The sequence below is a fragment of the Schistocerca piceifrons genome, chromosome X (genome assembly GCF_021461385.2).
Source record: "Schistocerca piceifrons isolate TAMUIC-IGC-003096 chromosome X, iqSchPice1.1, whole genome shotgun sequence".
NCBI classification, from domain to species: Eukaryota; Metazoa; Arthropoda; class Insecta; order Orthoptera; family Acrididae; genus Schistocerca; species Schistocerca piceifrons.
In genome coordinates, this window is record NC_060149.1 from 797437051 (window position 1) to 797459782 (window position 22732).

The 22732-nt window shown below is 46.3% G+C and overlaps 1 protein-coding gene across 1 annotated transcript in view; it reads left to right on the forward strand.

Moving 5' to 3' along the window:
• The first annotated feature begins 773 nt into the window (after positions 1-773).
• LOC124721833 overlaps positions 774-22732 on the forward strand; it is a 350749-nt gene continuing 328790 nt past the window's right edge. Inside the window, exon 1 of the mRNA XM_047246959.1 lies at positions 774-874. Within this exon, the coding sequence (XP_047102915.1) occupies positions 820-874 (55 nt within the window). The 5' untranslated portion in view covers positions 774-819. The remainder of the gene's footprint in view (positions 875-22732) is intronic.

Consider the following 22732-nt stretch of genomic DNA (forward strand, 5'->3'; position numbering starts at 1 on the left):
CAGATTATGACGGGCTGTCCACTGAGCCACTTTACCATTAAATCGGAATGGGGTGCGATGGGGAGTTTCCCTTGTTAGAGGGTTCAAATGGTTCAAATGGCTCTGAGCACTATGGGACTCAACTGCTGTGGTCATAAGTCCCCTAGAACTTAGAACTACTTAAACCTAACTAACCTAAGGACATCACTCACATCCATGCCCGAGGCAGGATTCGAACCTGCAACCGTAGCGGTTGTGCGGTTCCAGACTGTAGCGCCTTTAACCGCTCGGCCACTCCGGCCGGCCCTTGTTAGAGTGGGTAATAGGGGAGGGAATTAGAGGTAGGAAGGAGGTGATGGGCAGAGAGTGTTGAGAGGAGATGATGGACAAAGGTGGTAGGAGGAAATGGACTGACAGAAAATTGGAAACAATACATAACAGGGCAACGCCGGGAACTCGGCTAGTGGAAGATCAAAACGACAACAAAGTGTTCTGCTACTAGTATCGTACTGAAGAGGAGTTAAATTCCCGGCTCATTACGTTTGTTAGGTAGCTACGCTGTGCTGTGAAACAGGCGGTTAACCAAAGAAGTGGTGAAGCCTAGAATGACACATTTTGCGGAGCACGGTGGCCAGGGCGTCCACCTCGACAGCAGAGGCGCATGCGTGTGGCAGGACTTGTCCGAGCGGCCGCGAGTACCTGCGGCAGGGAGGCGGCGTGGCGTGGTGGAGGGGAGTGAAAGCCCGCTGGAGTAACGGCGGCAGTGGCGCTGGCGTGCCCCAAATCTCAGCCCCAGCTGACTGCCGCCTGCAGTGAAGATGTAGCGCGCCGCTGGACAACATGCTAGCGGCTAACCTCTGCGCTGGCGCACTGCTGCACCTCCTGCTGTCATGGGGTGAGTCGACTCACGCTGACAGACCGGCGCGCCTGCCCGCAGTCGAGAGTTCTCGTGGTCCCGGAAGTGCGGCTACGTCGTTGTCATCGATGTTGCTGACCTCGTACCGGAAACACTTCCGTAGAAGATCAGTGACTTCGCACGAACATGCTCGCAGCAACAATACGGTTAATTTTGCATTAGCGAGACATATACACCAGTGGCACGAGCGCGCTTGCTAACACGTGTTTGTCGGTTTATTTTAACATCGCACGCACTAGCGTCATTCTGGACGAACGATCGCCACGACTTAGCTATAGCATTATTCCAGCGTCTCTGACTCAGAAAGCTTGTTCGAAATCGCCGAGAGAGTGCGTGCAGAACTGTGTCCTGAGTGATATCACGGCCTGTTAATAATGTGCAATATATCTCGCGAGACAAGAGAATTGGAAAATGTGGAATGATCGATACGGAAGTGGATACATCTTGTGGCCACGGAAACATTCTTTACGGCTGTTCAAGTTCGCAACATCTGCTGTACAGTGCTCTTACCTGATGGTTGCATTACGAGATTATCGCTTGCCTCGACAAGCAGCGCACGCGCCTCAAAAGTGTAAGTACACAATGAGGAATGATAAAAACGCGTGTAGTTTTTAGAGTATAAAGGGTTTTCCTGATTGCCCTTTTTGTAATAAAGAAAGGGATTGGCTCTATATGCTTTGGTGGCGTGGAGCAACGCCAATTTGTCAGAATATAATAAGTAGACTGCCGTCTCATACGCACATAATTTATTGACGACCTCGGATGTCAGATCATCCATTACCGAGTTTCAAACCACGTTGAAAAAAATGTTCAAATGTGTGTGAAATCTTATGGGACTTAACTGCTAAGGTCATCAGTACCTAAGCTTACACACTACTTAACCTAAATTATCCTAAGGACAAACACACACACACACCCATGCCCGAGGGAGGACTCGAACCTCCGCCGGGACCAGCCGCGCAGTCCATGACTGCAGCGCCTGAAACCGCGCGGCAAACCACGTTGAACGCTCATCACTGTTTGAAAATTAATTATAGCTGCTTTTCCATCCGAAACCGGTCGTTACTAAATTGTAACCTGCCGTGAGACTGTATTTTACGTACCAAATAAAAGTGTGTGCAGGAAGCAATGCGTCTTCCAATTCCTATGAATTAATTTACGACCATACTAACATCTATTGCGTGCTAAGCGCGTACGCACACGCACAAATGTTGTTAATTCAGTTCAGTACAGTTTGTACGAAATAAGCAAATACTAGGATCCTAGGACATAAACTGAACTCAAACATAATGAAGTATTTCGAATAGAATGACCTCCTCCATGACATCCAACGTGGATTCCGAAAATATGGGTCATGCAAAACCCTGCTCGCGCTTTTCTAAAAAAAATGGTTCAAATGGCTCTGAGCACTATGGGACTTAACTTCTGAGGTCATCAGTCCCCTAGAACTTAGAACTATTTAAACCTAACTAACCTAAGGGCATCACACACGCCCATGCCATAGGCAGTATACGAACCTGCGACCGTAGTGGTCGCGCGGTTCCAGACTGAAGCGCCTAGAACCGCTCGGCCACTCCGGCCGGCATCGCGCTTTTCTCAAATGACACACTGAAAGTCATGAATGAAGGCAGTCAGGTGGATGAAGTGTTTCTTGACTACCTAAAAACCTGACTCGCGACCACACCAACGTTTATCAACAAAAGCACGATCGTATGACGTATCAAACAAAATTTGTTACTGGTTAGAGGATTTCTTCGTAGGGAGGCCTCAGCATGTTATTTGGGAAGGTAAGCGATCTACAAAAGTAGAAGTAACTTAGGGCGTGCCTCAAGAAACTCTTAGACAAAATTAATAATACCGTCCGACTTTTTGCAGATGGTGAAGTTACTTGTGATGAAGTGCTGGTTGAAGAAAGTTGCACCGATGTCCAGTCGTATCTTTATAAGATTTCAAAGGGATCCAAAACTGGCAATTTGCTTTAAATGTGCACAAACTTAAAATTGTGCTCTTCACAGGACGTAGACAAATATTATCACATAATATCAATAAGTCACTACTGCAATCAGTGAAATCGTTAACATACCTAGTTGTAACAATTTAAGTGGAATGATCACACAGGCTCAGTCGTAGCTAAAGCAGGCGATAGGTTTCGGTTCATTAGCAGAGTAGTGGGAAAATGCAGCCAATCTACAGAGCAGACAACTTAAAAAGTACTTGTGTGTCCTTTCTGTCAACATTGCTGAATAGGGATAACTGCGGATGTTCAACGAATTCAAATAACGGTAGCACGGCTAGCCACAAGTTTGGTTTGTCAATGTTGTGAAATACTATTGTTATCATATTTCTTGTATTATATTTCTTCATGTACTTCGAAGTTTTCGGACGACATTCTGAAAAAAAAAAACAACCTAAGGTTGGCAGCAGGTGCGGATCAAAATAGTGGTGAGCCATGACACCCCCCCCCCCCCAAAAAAAACCATTTTAGAACAAGAGTTAGTATATTTCTCCGCGAAACTAAAACGCTGGAAAATGTCAAGGAGCTCTAGAAATGAGAGGCTAAGTTTTACAGAGGACACTTTGCAGTTCCCTACCCACGTCGATGCGCTTGCGGCCTGATAAGAAAACAGTTCGTGAGCCCACAGGCGAACCAGCATACCTCAGGAAGATGAGTAAGACAAAAAGGAAAGGGAAAGACCCTCCACCTGAAATTCCGATATTGGCGAGTGCACACTTCGATGTCATATTCTGCAAATTATGTGGTTATCAGTGTTGAGAGATACGATTGCTGTTATATTTCTTCTTGTAGTTCGCAAATATTCGGACGAATGCTTTTCGAATGCTGTCTCTCTCTGAACTGATGCAAACAAAAAAATGGTTCAAATGGCTCTAAGCACTATGGGACTTAACATCTGAGGTCATCAGTCCCCTAGACGTAGAATTACTTAAACCTAACTACCCTAAGGACAGCACACACATCCATGCCCGAGGCAGGATTCGAACCTGCGACCGTTGTAGCAGCGCGGTTCCGGACTGGACCGCCTAGAACCGCTCGGCCATAGCTGCCGGCGATGCAAACAAAGGATGATGATTATTATTAGCCAGCCGAAGTGGCCGAGCGGTTCTAGGCGCTACAGTCTGGAGCCGCGCGACCACTACGGTCGCAGGTTCGAATCCTGCCTCGGGCATGGATGTGTGTGATGTCCTTAGGTTAGTTAGGTTTAAGTAGTTCTAAGTTCTAGGGGACTGATGACCTTAGAAGTTAAGTCCCATAGTGCTCAGAGCCATTTGAACCATTTGATTATTATTACGTTTTAACATTTTACGTGTTTTATTGTTATTATAATTAAAACTGTAGGCATCTATGGTATGTTCTTCCCCCTTCCCTTCCTCGTCCAGAATAGAATCCTGGATAAACGCCTGTTTGGGATACGCTTGACGATAGATCTCAGAGTCAGTCTACGGAAGCCTGCTTACAAAAGTGAAGAGAACTAGTACTAAGCGAGGAATCTGTACAAGGTGTCCCAGGAGGAATGCTCAATATCCAGGCATTTGACAGGAACGGTCATTCAAAGCAAAAAAATCTAGTAAGCATGGGCTCTAAAACATATACCTTAAGAGCCATTAGCGTGTTTTCATCTGCGATACTGTGAAACATATCTCTTCTGCTGCAAACTTTTTGCTCTCCATATTTTGAAAGATGGTTGCGAGGACCAAAACAAGAAAAAAATGTGCAGTAAACAAGGGCTTTAAAGTGCATATCTTAAGAGGAGGAGGAGGAGGAGATTAGTGTTTAACGTCCCGTCGACAACGAGGTCATTAGAGACGGGATTGAACCGTCGTCCTCACGAATGCGAGTCCAGTGTGCTAACCACTGCGCCACCTCGCTCGGTTCGTAGGGAGGGAGGCCTCAGCACGTTATTTCATAAGGAGAGCGATCGACAAAAGTAGAAGTAACTTAGGCCGTACCTCAAGAAACTCTTTTGGGACACACGCTATTCGTTTTGTATATTAATGACCTCGTAGACAATATAAATATCTCGGTGAAACCATTCAGGAAAATAGTATCGAAACAAAAGCAAATGATTCCAGAATGAGATTTTCACTCTGCAGCGGAGTGTGCGCTGATATGAAACTTCCTGGCAGATTAAAACCTTTGCAAAGGTCTCGAGTTCGAGTCTCGGTCCGACACACAGTTTTAATCTGCCAGGAAGTTTCAAAAGCAAATGAAGTTAAATGCAAGAAGGTGGAAATTACATACCAACTTACGCAAAGTATCAACAACAAGAAATATATCTCTAAGCACACGAAACTAAGACATTACAATACAGTAATTAAACCAGAATGCGTTTATGGATCAGAAACACTAATTTCTTAACAGGAAAACTGACACTGAAAACACTGAGGGAAAGCAACGCAAAATCGTAAGAAAAGTTCTAGGCCAAAATCTTCTAGACAAACAATACCGACTCAGAGGCAAACAGGAAATCAAAGAACACACAAATATCGACCGTGTCGTTAGAAAACGCAGGTTAAGATTCTATGGAGACATTAGAATAATGAACCCAGGCAGACTTAGAAAGCAAATAGTCTCATTCTTTGACTACTGGTGTAAAGCCAAAACGGATACGATGAAACAGATTGACGAAGTCAAAACTAATCTGAAACTGGCAGGAATTCCACCGGATGATGACAAAATCGGTGAAGTCTTCAGGTCGAAAATTCACAAGTGGCAAGCTGCTTGAAAAAAAAAAAAAAGAAAAAAATAAAGAAGAATAAGACTGGACAAGCATGGGCTGAAAAGAGAAAGGAAGCCCACAGGAAGGGAATGGTATGGGCTCGAACGAAATGCCCACCTCTAAGTACTTTGAAAAGTCCTAATCGATTTATTCGCAAATAATAATAAAGGGAAATCGTGCCTGGTCCAGTTCAGGTTTTCAGCCTCTCCGTGACGTTTTCTCGTGGATGAAACAAACCTATGACCATTCGTGTGCAAGGAGTATCTGCGTAGGCAAAATCTAGAAGTTTCGATCGGCTCGAACGATTTAAACGCGAGAACCAACGGAATGGGACGAGGTGTGATGTGCAGCCAAGTGAGTGGTGCAGAAGCCTGAGCGGATGGCGCTGTATTGGCGCGTGTGTCGCGTCGCATACAGTTACACGAATGCCGTGGCCGTATTTCGCCGACTGTGCGCTGAATGGAACGGCGTCGTTTTTGTGTGCTGAAGCGGTAAGTGTCCGGTACGGCTGTGGCGGTGCAGTGGCCAAGAAACTGGAGCCTAGTACGGCAGTAGTCATTCCGATCCACGTTTTTTGTGATTCACCCCAATTACTCCAGGCGTGGGCCGAAGTGGCTCCTTTAACAACTCTTATTACCTATTCATGCCCGCTCCTTGTCCATGTCAGCTAGTTTTCCCTCTCTAATGACATCGCTAGTGAAGGGACGCTAAACTAAAAAAAACTGTGCGAGGCAGGAAGTACGGACGCTTCGACAAGGGGGAAATTTTAAAAATAATTAGAGACTATTAGTAGCCAGCGTTTTAGCTGCGTGGGGGAATTCGGTGTCCCGTCATTCAGATCTGCGATAGAAAAGCGGACCATCATCGCTTTAGCTCCCACGTGATATTTCTGACAAGGGAAGTGCGTGTCCTACAACGCTCAGAACCGCACGAAAATGTGTTTAGAATATAAATCGCTGATTTCAAATAACAGTGGTATGAGGCATTCGTATGTAAAAATGCATATCTTAGCACGAGAGACATTTGAATGATCACCTATTCCATGTCTAAGAGAAGAAACCTGGTAACGCGAAGGTACAAAATATAGATAGAATAGGACCGAAGACAACGAAATATTTCCACCCGCATTACGTGTACTTCTTTAGCCAATATGAGCTCTACGTGAGAAGGGGCACTGAGTTCGTCGGACTACACTGCCAAAAACCACAAGGAAAGTTACACGATCGTCATTTCATCATCAGATTTCAAAAATGGTGCAAATGGCTCTGAGCACTATGGGACTTAACTTCTAAGGTCATCAGTCCCCTAGAACTTAGAACTACTTAAACCTAACTAACCTAAGGACATCACACACATCCATGCCCGGGGCAGGATTCGAACCTGCGACCGTAGCGGCCGCGCGATCAGATTTCATTCTGTGCTATACAATCAAGTACAAACCTATGTTAAAATGTGCTTGGGAAGAGGCAGGTTATGACAATGGCATACCAATATCATACTTTCAAAATGTATTTAGCATGTTGTTTGATATTGGACTGCTTGAATGCAGAAGTGACGTTGAATGTGAAGGTTTGTGGTAACAGGAAGGGCACCCAGCCATCCTGTACTACTACCATTGCCAAATCCAATAATTAACATGCCGACCTCGTGAAGATATGGGATAAGAGCCAGGAAAAACAACATTTAGACAGAAAATTACGCCGTCGTCTCGGCAGTTTCTTATTTCTCGGAAAGCAGCGAAGAACTTCCTTCGTCCATTTATTATCCATGTTGGTGGATACATGGCCAGCCCATTTCTGACAAGGGGAGGCCACGACGTTTGGAACGCGGAATTACTGTAAACTTCGTACACTCGCAGTACTCCATTAGGACAACAAAATGTGTAAGCAGTAGCGCGTACTTCTCAAGCGTTATTGAGAAAATCGCAAGATAATTTCGGTCGTCAAATATATACCTGTGCGTGGGCACTTCTTACCACGAAAAAAAAAAAAAAACCTGAGTGAACGGATCAACAAAGAACCTGAAGGGCTGTCATCGGACGTGTGCCACGAACATATTCAGCGACCAATATAGAGCAAAATGAGATTTAAAAAAAAAAAAAAAAAAAGAAGTGGTTAACGTTCAAGCCCCGTAATCAATGGATCGATGGATCGAGTCCCGCTCTTCAGTTTTTTTGATTTCTAACACAGTAATTTTCTTTACTATTTATATTACAATTTATATCATGGGGAAAATACGTGTAATCGGATGAACTTTTATTAAATTTACAATTTTATTTGGCAGTCTACAAATTTTTATTATCACAAATAAAATAATATTCATAAGTACCGTCTAGTAAACGACCAAATGCATAAAGTGATACTGAAAATGTATGCTTGTCTGTGATTTGAGAAATCCCTTATACGTGGAAGGGGTCCTAAACGACTTGTTAGCTCCAAGTTTTGACCGGTACAGACTGCTGTCGAAAGATGTACAATTATTCGTCGCTTTCGACATTACGAGTACAAGTTGCAGGATGGTATTTTTCGTAAAAACGTGGAAAACATAAAGTTAAACGGCACCAGCTGAATAAATGCTATGTTTCCGCATACGCAAGGTCTTTTGAGGTTTTCCGTAGAAAAACAAACGTCGTTAACATATTCAAAAACCTCTCTTTCAGACGATAATTTGGAAGCAAACCATGCATAACGCAGCATTTCCTTAAATATCGGCGCTCATAATTGGTCATGCAGTATCGACTGTATTTTAATAGCGTCTTCACGAGTAGCAATTTCTCATTCTCTTTTGATTATATACGAACAATTTTGAAAACATGGACAAGCATACATTTTCAGTATCACTTTATTTGTTTGGTCGTTTACTAGGCGATAGTTAATGAATATTATATTATTTGTGATGATAAAAATTTGTAGACTGCCAAATAAATTGTAAATTTAATAAAATTTCATCCGATTACACGTATTTTTCCCATTATATCAATTGCAATATAAATAGTAAAGAAAATTAGTGTGTTAGAAATTTAAAAAACTGACGAGCGGGACTCGATCCATCGATCAAGTGATTACGGGGCTTGAACGCTAACCAATCGGCTGCCGCCGCTTCCTGGTAAAAACGGGCCACGCACAGGTATATATTTGACGACCGAAATTATCTTGCGATTTTCTCAATAACGCTTGAGAAGTACGCGTGACTGCTTACACATTTTGTTGTCCTCATAGAGTACTACGAGTGTGCGAAGTTTGCAGTAAGTCCGCGTTCCAAACGTCGTGGACGCCCCTTGTGAGTCTCCCAGACCAGCCGGTTCCCTGATCCATTTCATCTTTTCCTGTCCGAGTGACGCATCTTTACCTTGTTCAATGAGACACCCTCAGTTTATGGATAATTTTCACATTAAACGTCCATGTCTCACTGCCATATGTCGATAGTGATACTATAATTATTTTTATTTCTTTTAGTACAATCACACAACACGTTTTAAATTGTGGTTCGTTTCGACCACACATTAGCGGTATTTAGATTCCATACCCCGGCGTGCCCTTAAGTAATATAGGGAAAGCACGGAAAATCTAAATCTACACTCCTGGAAATTGAAATAAGAACACCGTGAATTCATTGTCCCAGGAAGGGGAAACTTTATTGACACATTCCTGGGGTCAGATACATCACATGATCACACTGACAGAACCACAGGCACATAGACACAGGCAACAGAGCATGCACAATGTCGGCACTAGTACAGTGTATATCCACCTTTCGCAGCAATGCAGGCTGCTATTCTCCCATGGAGACGATCGTAGAGATGCTGGATGTAGTCCTGTGGAACGGCTTGCCATGCCATTTCCACCTGGCGCCTCAGTTGGACCAGCGTTCGTGCTGGACGTGCAGACCGAGTGAGACGACGCTTCATCCAGTCCCAAACATGCTCAATGGGGGACAGATCCGGAGATCTTGCTGGCCAGGGTAGTTGACTTACACCTTCTAGAGCACGTTGGGTGGCACGGGATACATGCGGACGTGCATTGTCCTGTTGGAACAGCAAGTTCCCTTGCCGGTCTAGGAATGGTAGAACGATGGGTTCGATGACGGTTTGGATGTACCGTGCACTATTCAGTGTCCCCTCGACGATCACCAGTGGTGTACGGCCAGTGTAGGAGATCGCTCCCCACACCATGATGCCGGGTGTTGGCCCTGTGTGCCTCGGTCGTATGCAGTCCTGATTGTGGCGCTCACGTGCACGGCGCCAAACACGCATACGACCATCATTGGCACCAAGGCAGAAGCGACTCTCATCGCTGAAGACGACACGTCTCCATTCGTCCCTTCATTCACGCCTGTCGCGACACCACTGGAGGCGGGCTGCACGATGTTGGGGCGTGAGCGGAAGACGGCCTAACGGTGTGCGGGACCGTAGCCCAGCTTCATGGAGACGGTTGCGAATGGTCCTCGCCGATACCCCAGGAGCAACAGCGTCCCTAATTTGCTGGGAAGTGGCGGTGCGGTCCCCTACGGCACTGTGTAGGATCCTACGGTCTTGGCGTGCATCCGTGCGTCGCTGCGGTCCGGTCCCAGGTCGACGTGCACGTGCACCTTCCGCCGACCACTGGCGACAACATCGATGTACTGTGGAGACCTGTCGCGGCATGCTACCAGTGTTAAAGACTGCGATGGAGCTCCGTATGCCACGGCAAACTGGCTGACACTGGCGGCGGCGGTGCACAAATGTTGCGCAGCTAGCGCCATTCGACGGCCAACACCGCGGTTCCTGGTGTGTCCGCTGTGCCGTGCGTGTGATCATTGCTTGTACAGCCCTCTCGCAGTGTCCGGAGCAAGTATGGTGGGTCTGACACACCGGTGTCAATGTGTTCTTTTTTCCATTTCCAGGAGTGTAGATAAACGGAGGATATTCGATAACCGCTTGTCTCTAATGCGAATATTCATGATCAAAACTGTAGTAACTTCGGCCATCTGTCGCACTTAGGACCGAGGTAGCGTAGTGTCACGATCCACGGTGGAGGATAGACACAAAAGCGGTTCACTGAAAACCACAACCATGTCCTGCGCGAGGAGCGAATCTGCCATTCCGCCTCACCACCCAGTGAAGCTACTCCGAGACGACGGACATCAACAAACATGCGTTGTCCTAAGAGTAAAACTGTGTATGTTTGTGTTTGTGTGTGTGTGTGTGGGCGGGGGGGGTTTGTTAGTTTAAAGAAAAAGAAAAAAAATGATTACAATTGTCATGTTATCGGACAATAAGTAGCACCGCATCATTTGATGTACGACCCTCCCTCCCACTCCCACTCTCCGTCCCCACGAATAGACGTTGCAGATTCACTGCACACTGCCTAGTTGTTATTGTGGTCTTTGTGGTCTTCAGTGCGAAGACTGGTTTGGAAATTTGTGGTAAATTCCTATGGGACCGAACTGCTGAGGTCCCTAAGCTTACACACTACTTAATTTAACTTAAAATAACTTACGCTAAGGACAACACACACATCCATGCCCGAGCGAGGACTCGAACCTCGGACAGGGGGAGCCGCAAGAAACCGTGGTAAGGCGCTTCAGACCGCGCGGCTACCCCGCGCGGCCCGAAGAGTGGTTTGATAGAGCTGTCCATGCCACCCTATCCTACAGACACATTACTGGCCTGCATCCACCAGCGCAGAGGCATATAATGCCGCCTAAATCGCTGTCAGTCAAGAGGTGGGCATTTCAGTGCGACGTATGAAAAAGTTCTAAGAGAAAGGGGATTTCAGTTTTATTTCTGAATTTCTAATTACGCTGACTGAGGAAAAAATCTATGCGATATGGTGGAGTAAGCAATAATTACAGACTTGCAAGTTTACTTCGATGGTTTTAATGTTACTCGCGAAGCAAGTAGCTTTTCCTCCATCATCGTTCCTTTTTAATGAAGAATAGTACAATAACGCGAGTGTCTTCTTCGGTTTGTATTCCAGAGAAACGTGACTACTTTCATACTACACATTTTCGTCTGTCGCAGCATTTTTGTCTTCTCCGTAGACAAGCTATCACGTTTTGCTGGAATTACGAGGCCTGTTCAGAAAGTAAGCTCCGATTGATTGCCAAATTGAAACCACAGTGAACATCAGAAATGTTTTACTTGTAACAATTAGCTACACCTTTCAGCTACTTCTCTACGTAGTCGCCGTTCTGACTTAGACTTTTGTCATAGCGTTGTACCAACTTTTCAATAGCCTCATCATAGAAGGCAGCCGCCAGTGCTTTCCGCCAATTCTCCACGCTGGCCTACACCTCGTTGTCTGTGTCAAAATGTTGTCTTCAAAGACAGCGGTTCATGTGACCAGAGATGAAACTCAGGGGGAGACAATTGCGGACTGTATTGTGGGTAATCTCACATTTCCATTTGAAAACGATGCAGGAGCATCTTCATTGCCCCTGCAGAATGCGGCTGAGAATTGTCTTGAAGAAGAAACAGCACGACAGTTATGTAATGTTAGCTGCATAGCTTCAGGCGAAATTTCTCACCAGGCCCTCGTACTTGGCGGCAGACACTATTTTCTAGACATCTTTACGCACTCACTGCGAGCTCAGAAACGAGAAGAGCGACGGGATGCTAACTGGGGTTATACTAGAGACACTACCCAACACATCTGTGCAAAGCTTTATCGGATTTTCATAGTCGTTTCCATTTCGCGACCGATCGGAGCTTACTTTCTGAACGCCCCTCGTACGATGAATATCCAGTTTACTAGATGCTCTGCGGGCTTGCACGCCGTATTTTCTGTCACCGCAAAGTTTCTTTAGGGGTGTCGACAGAGGTTAGGCAGTAGCTGTAGCAAGGAATTAACATTCACGGGAATCGAGGCCCAAATTCCAGTCCGGCCACCGAGATTTCGACTCTAGGTTCGTAACCATTTCCTTAAATCATTTTGGCTGAATACGGGACGGTTCCTTCATCAAATCTGGATGGCCGGATGCTATTCATGCCATGCAGCACTCAGTATAGCACGTTCCAGTGGACGAATTGTCAGTCTCCATCCTTCGTAACGTCAAACGCATGTCTCCCAGCAGAGAGGACAGGAAGTGTAGATGTGTCTCGCCTGTAAGGTGTGAAACGATGCCGATCCTCGAGAGGTCTAATGCGCAGAACCGCTGCAGTCGTGGGGAACGGTACTGCTCTTTGACTCGAAACGAAAGCTTGTCGCTCACTGAATGTGCTGAATAGCGGGGTACACGGTATGAACAAAATGGTCTCTTCAAATGGCTCTGAGAACTATGGGACTTAACTTCTAAGGTCATCAGTCCCATAGAACGTAGAACTACTTAAACCTAACTAACCTAAGGACATCACACACATCCATACCCCAGGCAGGATTCGAACCTGCGACCGTAGCGGTCGCGCGGTTCCAGACTGCAGCGCCTAGAACCGCTCGGCCACACCGGCCAGCTGGTCTCTTCACTGGTTGCTAGCGTTGCTGCCTCTGGATTGTGGGGTGCCGGGATCGATTCCCGACTGGATCGAGGATTTTCTTCTCCTGGAGACTGAGTGTTTGCGTTGTCCTCACGATTTCACCATCATTCGGGAAAGTGGCGAGACTGGACAGTGTAAAGGTTGGGATTTTGTACAGGCGCCGATAACCGCGCAGTTGAGCACCCCAGAAACTGAATATCATCAGCATCATCATCATCATTTACCACTGGTGCCGTGTATTTCCAGATATTTGTTCATTCGACCTCGTGCGTTACATATCCTCTAAATTCTAAAGAGTCGTCTCGCAGAGTTTGACTGCATTGTTCAAAATCAAACTGTGTTAGTAAATCAGTGACAGCCCCACGATTTTACATTTGCTCAAAACCCACACCATAAAGAGAAAGTTTTATCAGAACTGGTTTGGAATTAATTGCTATATTATTAACGGGACGAAATCGATAGATGTAAACATACACTCCTGGAAATTGAAATAAGAACACCGTGAATTCATTGTCCCAGGAAGGGGAAACTTTATTGACACATTCCTGGGGTCAGATACATCACATGATCACACTGACAGAACCACAGGCACATAGACACAGGCAACAGAGCATGCACAATGTCGGCACTAGTACAGTGTATATCCACCTTTCGCAGCAATGCAGGCTGCTATTCTCCCATGGAGACGATCGTAGTGATGCTGGATGTAGTCCTGTGGAACGGCTTGCCATGCCATTTCCACCTGGCGCCTCAGTTGGACCAGCGTTCGTGCTGGACGTGCAGACCGCGTGAGACGACGCTTCATCCAGTCCCAAACATGCTCAATGGGGGACAGATCCGGAGATCTTGCTGGCCAGGGTAGTTGACTTACACCTTCTAGAGCACGTTGGGTGGCACGGGATACATGCGGACGTGCATTGTCCTGTTGGAACAGTAAGTTCCCTTGCCGGTCTAGGAATGGTAGAACGATGGGTTCGATGACGGTTTGGATGTACCGTGCACTATTCAGTGTCCCCTCGACGATCACCAGTGGTGTACGGCCAGTGTAGGAGATCGCTCCCCACACCACGATGCCGGGTGTTGGCCCTGTGTGCCTCGGTCGTATGCAGTCCTGATTGTGGCGCTCACCTGCACGGCGCCAAACACGCATACGACCATCATTGGCACCAAGGCAGAAGCGACTCTCATCGCTGAAGACGACACGTCTCCATTCGTCCCTCCATTCACGCCTGTCGCGACACCACTGGAGGCGGGCTGCACGATGTTGGGGCGTGAGCGGAAGACGGCCTAACGGTGTGCGGGACCGTAGCCCAGCTTCATGGAGACGGTTGCGAATGGTCCTCGCCGATACCCCAGGAGCAACAGTGTCCCTAATTTGCTGGGAAGTGGCGGTGCGGTCCCCTACGGCACTTCGTAGGATCCTACGGTCTTGGCGTGCATCCGTGCGTCGCTGCGGTCCGGTCCCAGGTCGACGGGCACGTGCACCTTCCGCCGACCACTGGCGACAACATCGATGTACTGTGGAGACCTCACGCCCCACGTGTTGAGCAATTCGGCGGTACGTCCACCCGGCCTCCCGCATGCCCACTATACGCCCTCGCTCAAAGTCCGTCAACTGCACATACGGTTCACGTCCACGCTGTCGCGGCATGCTACCAGTGTTAAAGACTGCGATGGAGCTCCGTATGCCACGGCAAACTGGCTGACACTGACGGCGGCGGTACACAAATGCTGCGCAGCTAGCGACATTCGACGGCCAACACCGCGGTTCCTGGTGTGTCCGCTGTGCCGTGCGTGTGATCATTGCTTGTACAGCCCTCTCGCAGTGTCCGGAGCAAGTATGGTGGGTCTGACACACCGGTGTCAATGTGTTCTTTTTTCCATTTCCAGGAGTGTAGCTTCGGGAGGACAACCTACCCCGAGGGAGTGTTAAGTTGCGGTCACTATTTAGCCTACAACACCTATAGATGAACTAACGATTGGATGAGTCGGAAGCTCGGCGAGCTGTTTTTTATAGGGAGGTTGTGCCGCCGAAAGGCTGTAACGAAATACAGTAAGATTTGCGGAGAATCAGCGATTGGTGCAGCGAGTGGTAGCTTGCCGTGTATGTAACGTGTTGCGCCTAAATAGAGCTATTATTTTTGGATCACACTATTAGCGATAATACACAGGAATCAGTAGCAACCGTAAAATACACAGGGGAAATCCCCCGCAACTACCTAAAGTTCTTTTTTTTTTTTTTTTTTTTTTTTTTAATCTTAGGGGACTTAACTGCTAAGGTCATCAGTCCCTAAACTTACACACAGCTTAACCTAACTTATCCTAAAGACAAACACACACACCCATGCCCGACGGAGGACTCGAACCTCCGCAGGGACCAGCCGCACAGTCCATGACTGCAGCGCCTCAGACCGCTCGGTTGATCCCGCGCGGCACGACTTAAAGTAAAATCGTCATATAAAACTAGTTGTAGGGTAATAAGATGCTAGGATGAGATTCCTTAGAAGAATATTTAACTTGCAAAATACTCGTTTCGCAGATTACTGGATATCATTCGTCAGTCTCGGACTCTCCCCAGGTGGGATTCGTCCGAAAGATACAGAAAATCTAACGAAGAGCGGCTGGTTTCGTCACACGTGTTCGTTTAGTAAAGTCGAGGGCGTTACGGAAATGCTCGTAAAACTCCAATGGCAGACGTTACAAGGCAGGTGTTAACCATCACGGAGCAGTTTCTTCTGAGAGCGTAGGTTGCAAGAAGAACCAGACAGTTGTCCGTTCCACGAGCCATTCGCACATGGAACAAATGGTTCAAATAGCTCTGAGCACTATAGGACTTAACTTCTGAGGTCATTAGTCCCCTAGAACTTAGAACCAGTTAAACCTAACTAACCTAAGGACATCACACACATCCATGCCCGAGGCAGGATTCGAACCTGCGACCGTAGCGGTCGCGCGGTTCCAGAATGCAGCGCCTAGAACCGCTCGGCCACTCCGGCCGGCGCACATGGGACAGGAAGTGGGAAATGACTTTGGTACCAGGATTACTCTCCGCTCTATACCCTTACATGATCAGCGGAAAACAGATGTAGATTTAGATGTAAATGTGTGTGCTACACTAATAAACGGTACTCGTTTGGTGATCATTAGTACACCGGATGAGGACGTTTTAGTGAGTTGTATTCCTTCAGCAATTAGTTTTCACGTTGGTAATTAGTTCCGAATGCATACTAATTTTCATTTTCATCGTCATCCAACACAGTGCAGACGTAATGCCACTCTTAATACACAGTTTCACCACCATATAGCCATCTACGCCGGGCTGAGGCGTAATCCTCCAGGTTTAGAATGACCTCGGAAGGCTGCGCCAGCCAACACTTTCCTTAATTCTTTCCATTCCTCTAGAAGATCTGTACCATATAGAGCTTTTTATCGTCATCACTTTCTTTTATTCTTTTTTCATTTGCGAATGGGAAATTGGAAGACTATCTTTCAACGTATATGACGCTCTGTAATTTCGTTTCCACATTTGTTACGCATTATATTTGAAAATATGCAGAATGCGACAGAATAGCTCAGGAAAAAACTCTGCTACAGGTTTACACGAGTAACATCTTTCTTGAAGTAAGTTTTATTTGCGGTTACTGCACGCTACGTCCTTACACTACAAGGCACCGTAAGGTATACTGCAGAGGACACGTAATACCAGCATCACTTGACTCCCCTCCTAAGAAATTACGAATGTTATTTTAACTGCATGTATTAAGCCTACACGAGCATTCTGGGGTGACAAAGTGACACAAATGTGCCGGTGTCATCATTTAAAACTATAGATCACCCAATAAAGCTTTAGAAGGTACATGCTGAAATGGCAAGTACAATCTTTCACTCCGTTGATTGTGCACATAGACGTACCTAAAATAACACTTATGGTAGTTTTCTTAACTTTCATTCTTTGCCCCTGTAGCCGAGGTGGTTAACGTGCTCTGACGGAGTGGTGCTGGACCAGATGGTACCGGTGGCACAAATTGTCATCGCCCTCGTTTGAGTGACGATGGGAGCCAAGGACAGTTCCTAGTCACTAGACTTTGGACCAATGTCCTGTGTCAAACTCGAAACTTCTCCAAGGGTACGATGACGTGCCTTCGGCTGGGAATGTTAGGTGTGGAGTCCTTAACGATCAGGCACGTCCAGCATGAGATTTCACCCTCTAGAGTTGGTACCTCACGACGGCACCACAAGCTAGAGACAGTCGCTGTGAGACGCACCCACGATTGAGAGACGTCGGCGAAGACATGCCCTCGAGAGGTTCCACGCTGCCACTGCTGGATGTCTACTTAACGTTAGAGCCCAGCCCTATTCGACCCACTCCGTGATCGCCGATTACGAGCAACGTCAACATACTTCAGATCCAGTAGCGTTATTAGTCAGAACTGTGTATCAAAGTTGGAAGTTAAATGTACATTGATATGTGACTGTCCTTTAGTACTACTCAAGTACGGGGTGTTTAGGAAGTCTCTCCGCAGTGCCGTATGATTGTTAGCTGCGTGTGCCGCATGATTGTTCGCCTGCCTGGGTTACTTCCCTTCAAGTAGACTCTCCCAACATTCCACTGTTTCGTTTAACTCAGCCAGCCTCAGTTCAAATGGTTCAAATGGCTCTGAGCACTATGGGACTTAACAGCTGAGGTCATTAGTCCCCTAGAACTTAGAACTACTTAAACCTAATTAACCAAAGGGCATCACACACATCCATGCCCGAGGCAGGATTCGAACCAGCGTCAGTAATATCGTTGGTGTGTGTCGTTACGTGGTGACGTGAACGTTTAAGTTTAGTTCCTTTGTTCGTTTGTTTCGTTTCTGTCATGTTAAAATGCTAACTATTGAAGAACGTGTGATTTTAGTCGAACAAGTGTTCAAAACTGGCGGTAAATACACAGTTTCAGTTCATCAAACATTTAATTCAGCTTTCCCGGAGACAACACTCCCACATCGCGACACTGTGCGAGATTTGATCAACAAATTTCGAAGTACGGGTTCAGTGACAGATGCACCGAGAAGTGGTCTTCCTATCGTTTTGTCTGAGGATAAAATGTCCAGGAAATCCATGTTAGTGTCGGAACGGCCCACACAGCTGGAAGGAGAAAATTAGAACTTTTCCCATACAAAGTGACAGTCCTGAAAGAACTGAAAAATACTGTTCATGGCAAGAGACTGCATTATTGTCAATGGTTCAAAAATATCGTTCAACAAAATGGAAGGGATATTTTTAATGAAACGTTTTTCACTGATGAGGCGTGGTTTCATATATTCGGGTACATGAACTCGCAAAATTCTCGTATGCGGAGTACTGCAAATCCATTGTGTATTCTTGAGGAACCACTTCATTCTGTGAAAATAGTTTGGGTTGCAATTTCCAGACGTCGGATTGTGGGTCCCATATTTTTCAACGAAGCAGTAAACGCACAACGATACTGCAGTGATATTCTGTATCCATTCATAGGAGAACTTGTGTTAAGTGAAATACTGAACGGTTATTTTCAGCAAGATGGTGCAACCGCGCATACAGCTCGCGTTTCAATGTCACTGCTTGCTGATGTTTTTGGTGATCGCATAATTTAACAAGGACTTTGGCCTCCACGATCGCCTGACCTAACACTACCAGACCTTTTCTTCTGGGGTGCAGCGAAAGCAACTGTCTATAAAGACCGTCCAAAATCCATCGATGAATTGAAAACTGCAATATCCACTGCTTCTGTTACAGAAGAAATGTTACAGCTTGTGTTTGGAAGCATGATTAGACGAATTGAATTGTGTACTCAACAACAGGGGGGACACTTTCAACATTCAATGTGAAAATTTGTAAGTAAAAATGAATGGTTCAAATGCCTCTAAGCGCCAGAAGTGACGTCATGATAACGTGAGCAGAAGTTCAAAAAATGGTTCAAATGGCTCTGAGCTCTATGGGACTCAACATCTGAGGTCATCAGTCCCCTAGAACTTAGAACTACTTAAACCCAGCTAACCTAAGGACATCACACATATCCGTGCCGGAGGCAGGATTCGAACCTGCGACCGTAGCAGCTGCGCGATTCCAGACTGAAGCGCCTAGAACCGTTCGGCCACATTGGCCAGCTAAAAATGAATATTTAATAAATTAATATCTTGTATTTCACTGAGTTTCATTTCGGTATATTCACTGCGGCATACGGCACGCGCGGCTAACATTCATACGACACTGCGGAGAGACTTTTTGAACACCCCGTTTAAACAGTATTCTTGTAGATTAAAACTGTGTGCCGGACCGAGACTCGAACTCGGGACCTTTGCCTTTCGCGGGCAAGCGCTCTACCGACTGAGCTACCCAAGCACGACTCACGCCCCGTCCTCACAGCTTTAATTCCGCCAGTACCTCGTCTCCTACCTTCCAAACTTCACAGAAGCTCTCCTGCGAACCTTGCAGAACTAGCACTCCTGGAAGAAAGGATATTGCGGAGACATGGCTTAGCCACAGCCTAGGGGATGTTTCTAGAATGAAATTTTCACTCTACAGCGGAGTGTGCGCTGATATGAAACTTCCTGGCAGATTAAAACTGTGTGCCGGACCGAGACTCGAACTCGGGACCTTTGCCTTTCGCGGGCAAAGGTCCCGAGTTCGAGTCTCGGTCCGGCACATAGTTTTAATCTGCCAGGAAGTTTCATATCAGCGCACACTACGCTGTAGAGTGAAAATTTCATTCTAGTATTCTTGTACTCTGTGGCAGTAAAAACTATGCAGGGCGTTTCCGTAAAAGCGTGCAAAAATTTCACAGGTCGTAGAGGATGCTCCACTGAACAATTTGAGGTAGGGAGCCTGGGGCCGGAGAAGCCAACTTAAGGAGATAATTGGAATAAAATCACATTACTGTGTACTTTTTTAGTTACATTAATTACAGTTAACTGCAAATACCATCACTGACACAATGAGCATGCCATTTGTACTGTATCGTACAAAATGTGCCGAAACTGACGGCTATCAACCTCAATTCAAGCGTGACAGCAGCGAACAAAATTCTGACCCACCCTGACAAATATCCCTGTTGTGTTTCGATTCACATCACAGGCAGCTACAATTCTGGCAACTAATTCCATCTCCGTATCCACTGGGTTCTCCTACACAAGTGATTTTAGATACTCCCATAGGAAATAATCAAGGGTATTCAGGTCAGGTGACCTCGCAGGCCATGGAATAAGACCTCCCCTTCAAATCTAGAGACCAGGAAATACAGCATTGAGATAGTTGCGGACAGCCACACTGAAGTGAGGCGGTGCATCGTCCTGGTGTATCGACGTGCTCTGACGAACAGCCAAAGATACGTTCTGAAACAACTCAGGTAGAACTCTTTGCATGAACCTTAAGTAGGTGGCCCTTCAGACGGCCAGCTAGACTTGCTAGTTCAAAAAATGGCTCTGAGCACGAGACGTAACATCTGAGGTCATCAGTCCCCTAGACCTTAGAACCACTTAAACCTGACTAACCTAAGGACATCACACACATCCATGCCCGAGGCAGGATTCGAACCTGCGACGTAGCGGTCGCGCGGTCCCAGACTGAAGAGCCTAGAACCGCTCGTCCACACCGGCCGGCTACACTTCCTAGTAATCAGGCTCGTCCTCCTCGTTTCCTTGCTGAAAAAAAAGAATTTAAATCTAAATAAACAGCATAGTACATATAAACTTGTACGCATGTTAGTTGTAAATAAGCAGGAAGACAGTAATGCTAGACAAAGCGGTAGACAAGTTTGCTTCTGAAACTTCCTGGCAGATTAAAACTGTGTGTCGGTCCGAGACTCGAACTCGGGACCTTTGCTGTGAAGACGGGGCGTGAGTCGTGCTTGGGTAGCTCAGATGGTAGAGCACTTGCCCACGAATGGCAAAGGTCCCGAGTTCGAGTCTCGGCCTGGCACACAGTTTTAATCTGCCACAAAGTTTCATATCAGCGTACACTCCGCTGCAGATGAAAATCTCATTCTGGAAACGTCCCCTAGGCTGTGGCTAAGCCATGTCTTTTCTTTCAGGAGTGCTAGTTCTGCAGTTTCGCAGGAGAACTTCTGAAAACTTTGGAAGGTAGGAGACGAGGTACTGGCAGAAGTAAAGCTGTGAGGACGGGGCGTGAGTCGTGCTTGGGTGGCTCAGATGGTGCCGGCACGGTAGCTCAGCGTGTTCGGTCAGAGGATTAGCTGCCCTCTGTAATAAAAAAACTGAGTTAATCGATCAACGACGAATTGAAACGGGTGTCTTGCGACGTCCGCCCCGAGCAGATACAACGGACGGAAACGAACAAAATAAGATTAAAAAAAGATGGTAGGGCACTTGCCCGAAAAGGTAAAGGTCCCGAGTTCGAGTCTCGGTCTGGCACACAGTTTTAATCTGCCAGGAAGTTTCAAATCAGCGCACACTCCGCTGCAGAGTGAAAATCTTATTCTTGAAGCTTACTTCTGTATCTCCTTAAGCTGGCTTCTCCGATCCCAGGTTCCCTATCACAAATTGTTCAGTGGAACATCCTCTATATCCTGTTACATTTTGTACGCTCTTATGGAAACACCTTGTATATTGTCATTCAAGTCGACTGGAACGCATCTAAGTTAAGTATTCTGTGTTAAAGAGCTGTCGTAAAATGAACCAATAATTTATGTGTTTTGTAACGGTTTGACCTCCTCCTGAAGTAAACCTGGGCTTGCTACGATGTACAACAAATGCCGACGATGCTGTCGCAAATACGTATTTTGGTCTTCACACAGCTGGAGCGCTGGGATATGACAGGATAGCAGTCGTGATCTTCTCAAATGAACTATCTCAGCATTTTCCTGAAGGACATCGCAGAAAAAGGAACTGTGGGTGGTGACACGAGGATCTGAACCCCGTTCCTCCCCATTGCCTTAACCAATGCACCACTTCACTCGCTGTTCATTTGCGACAGTAGTGTAAACATGTACATACGTTTCTGCGGATGCGCAGTACATATCTAAAACATCAAATTACTGTAGTTACGCTCTTCCCTTCGTACTTTGCTGTCGTAGCAGTTAGGAGTACATGAACGTATGTGCCTGTTTTTCGCCATCTTTCCGTCGTTTATCCTCACATTTTTTGAGCTGCGAAGCGACCACAATGGGAGTGAAACGCAAAGACGAGCTATGTCGCAGACAATCTTGGAAGCCAGCCCAAATCAGATAATGAATAGTTAAGCTGGGCTTCTATTCGCGTCACGACAGCCGCTTCAAGGTCAAGCGGGCTCTTTGCAAAATGGTGTTCACATTTCGGTCGTTACTCAATATAGCAAGAACATCATGTCTCGGCCTGTACTACAAGTATTCTTTTTTTATTCACTACTTTGAAGTCTTGGGAGTTTACCATCCTTATACTGAAGCGGGTGGAGTGACGCCTTCTGACGCGTTAAGTTTTCTTTTTATCTGATGATTTGACAACAACGCTATTACAGATGGTTGTGAAAAAGAGTCGGCAAAAGAGGTAGCCAGCAGTAGCCTGGAGAGCTGCATCAAACCAGTCTCTGGACTGAAGACCACCACCACAACAACAACAACAACAACAACCCGCCAATAAAACGCAGTGTTTGGTTAGCCTCCCCAACAATATTTTCTGTATGTTCCTTCCA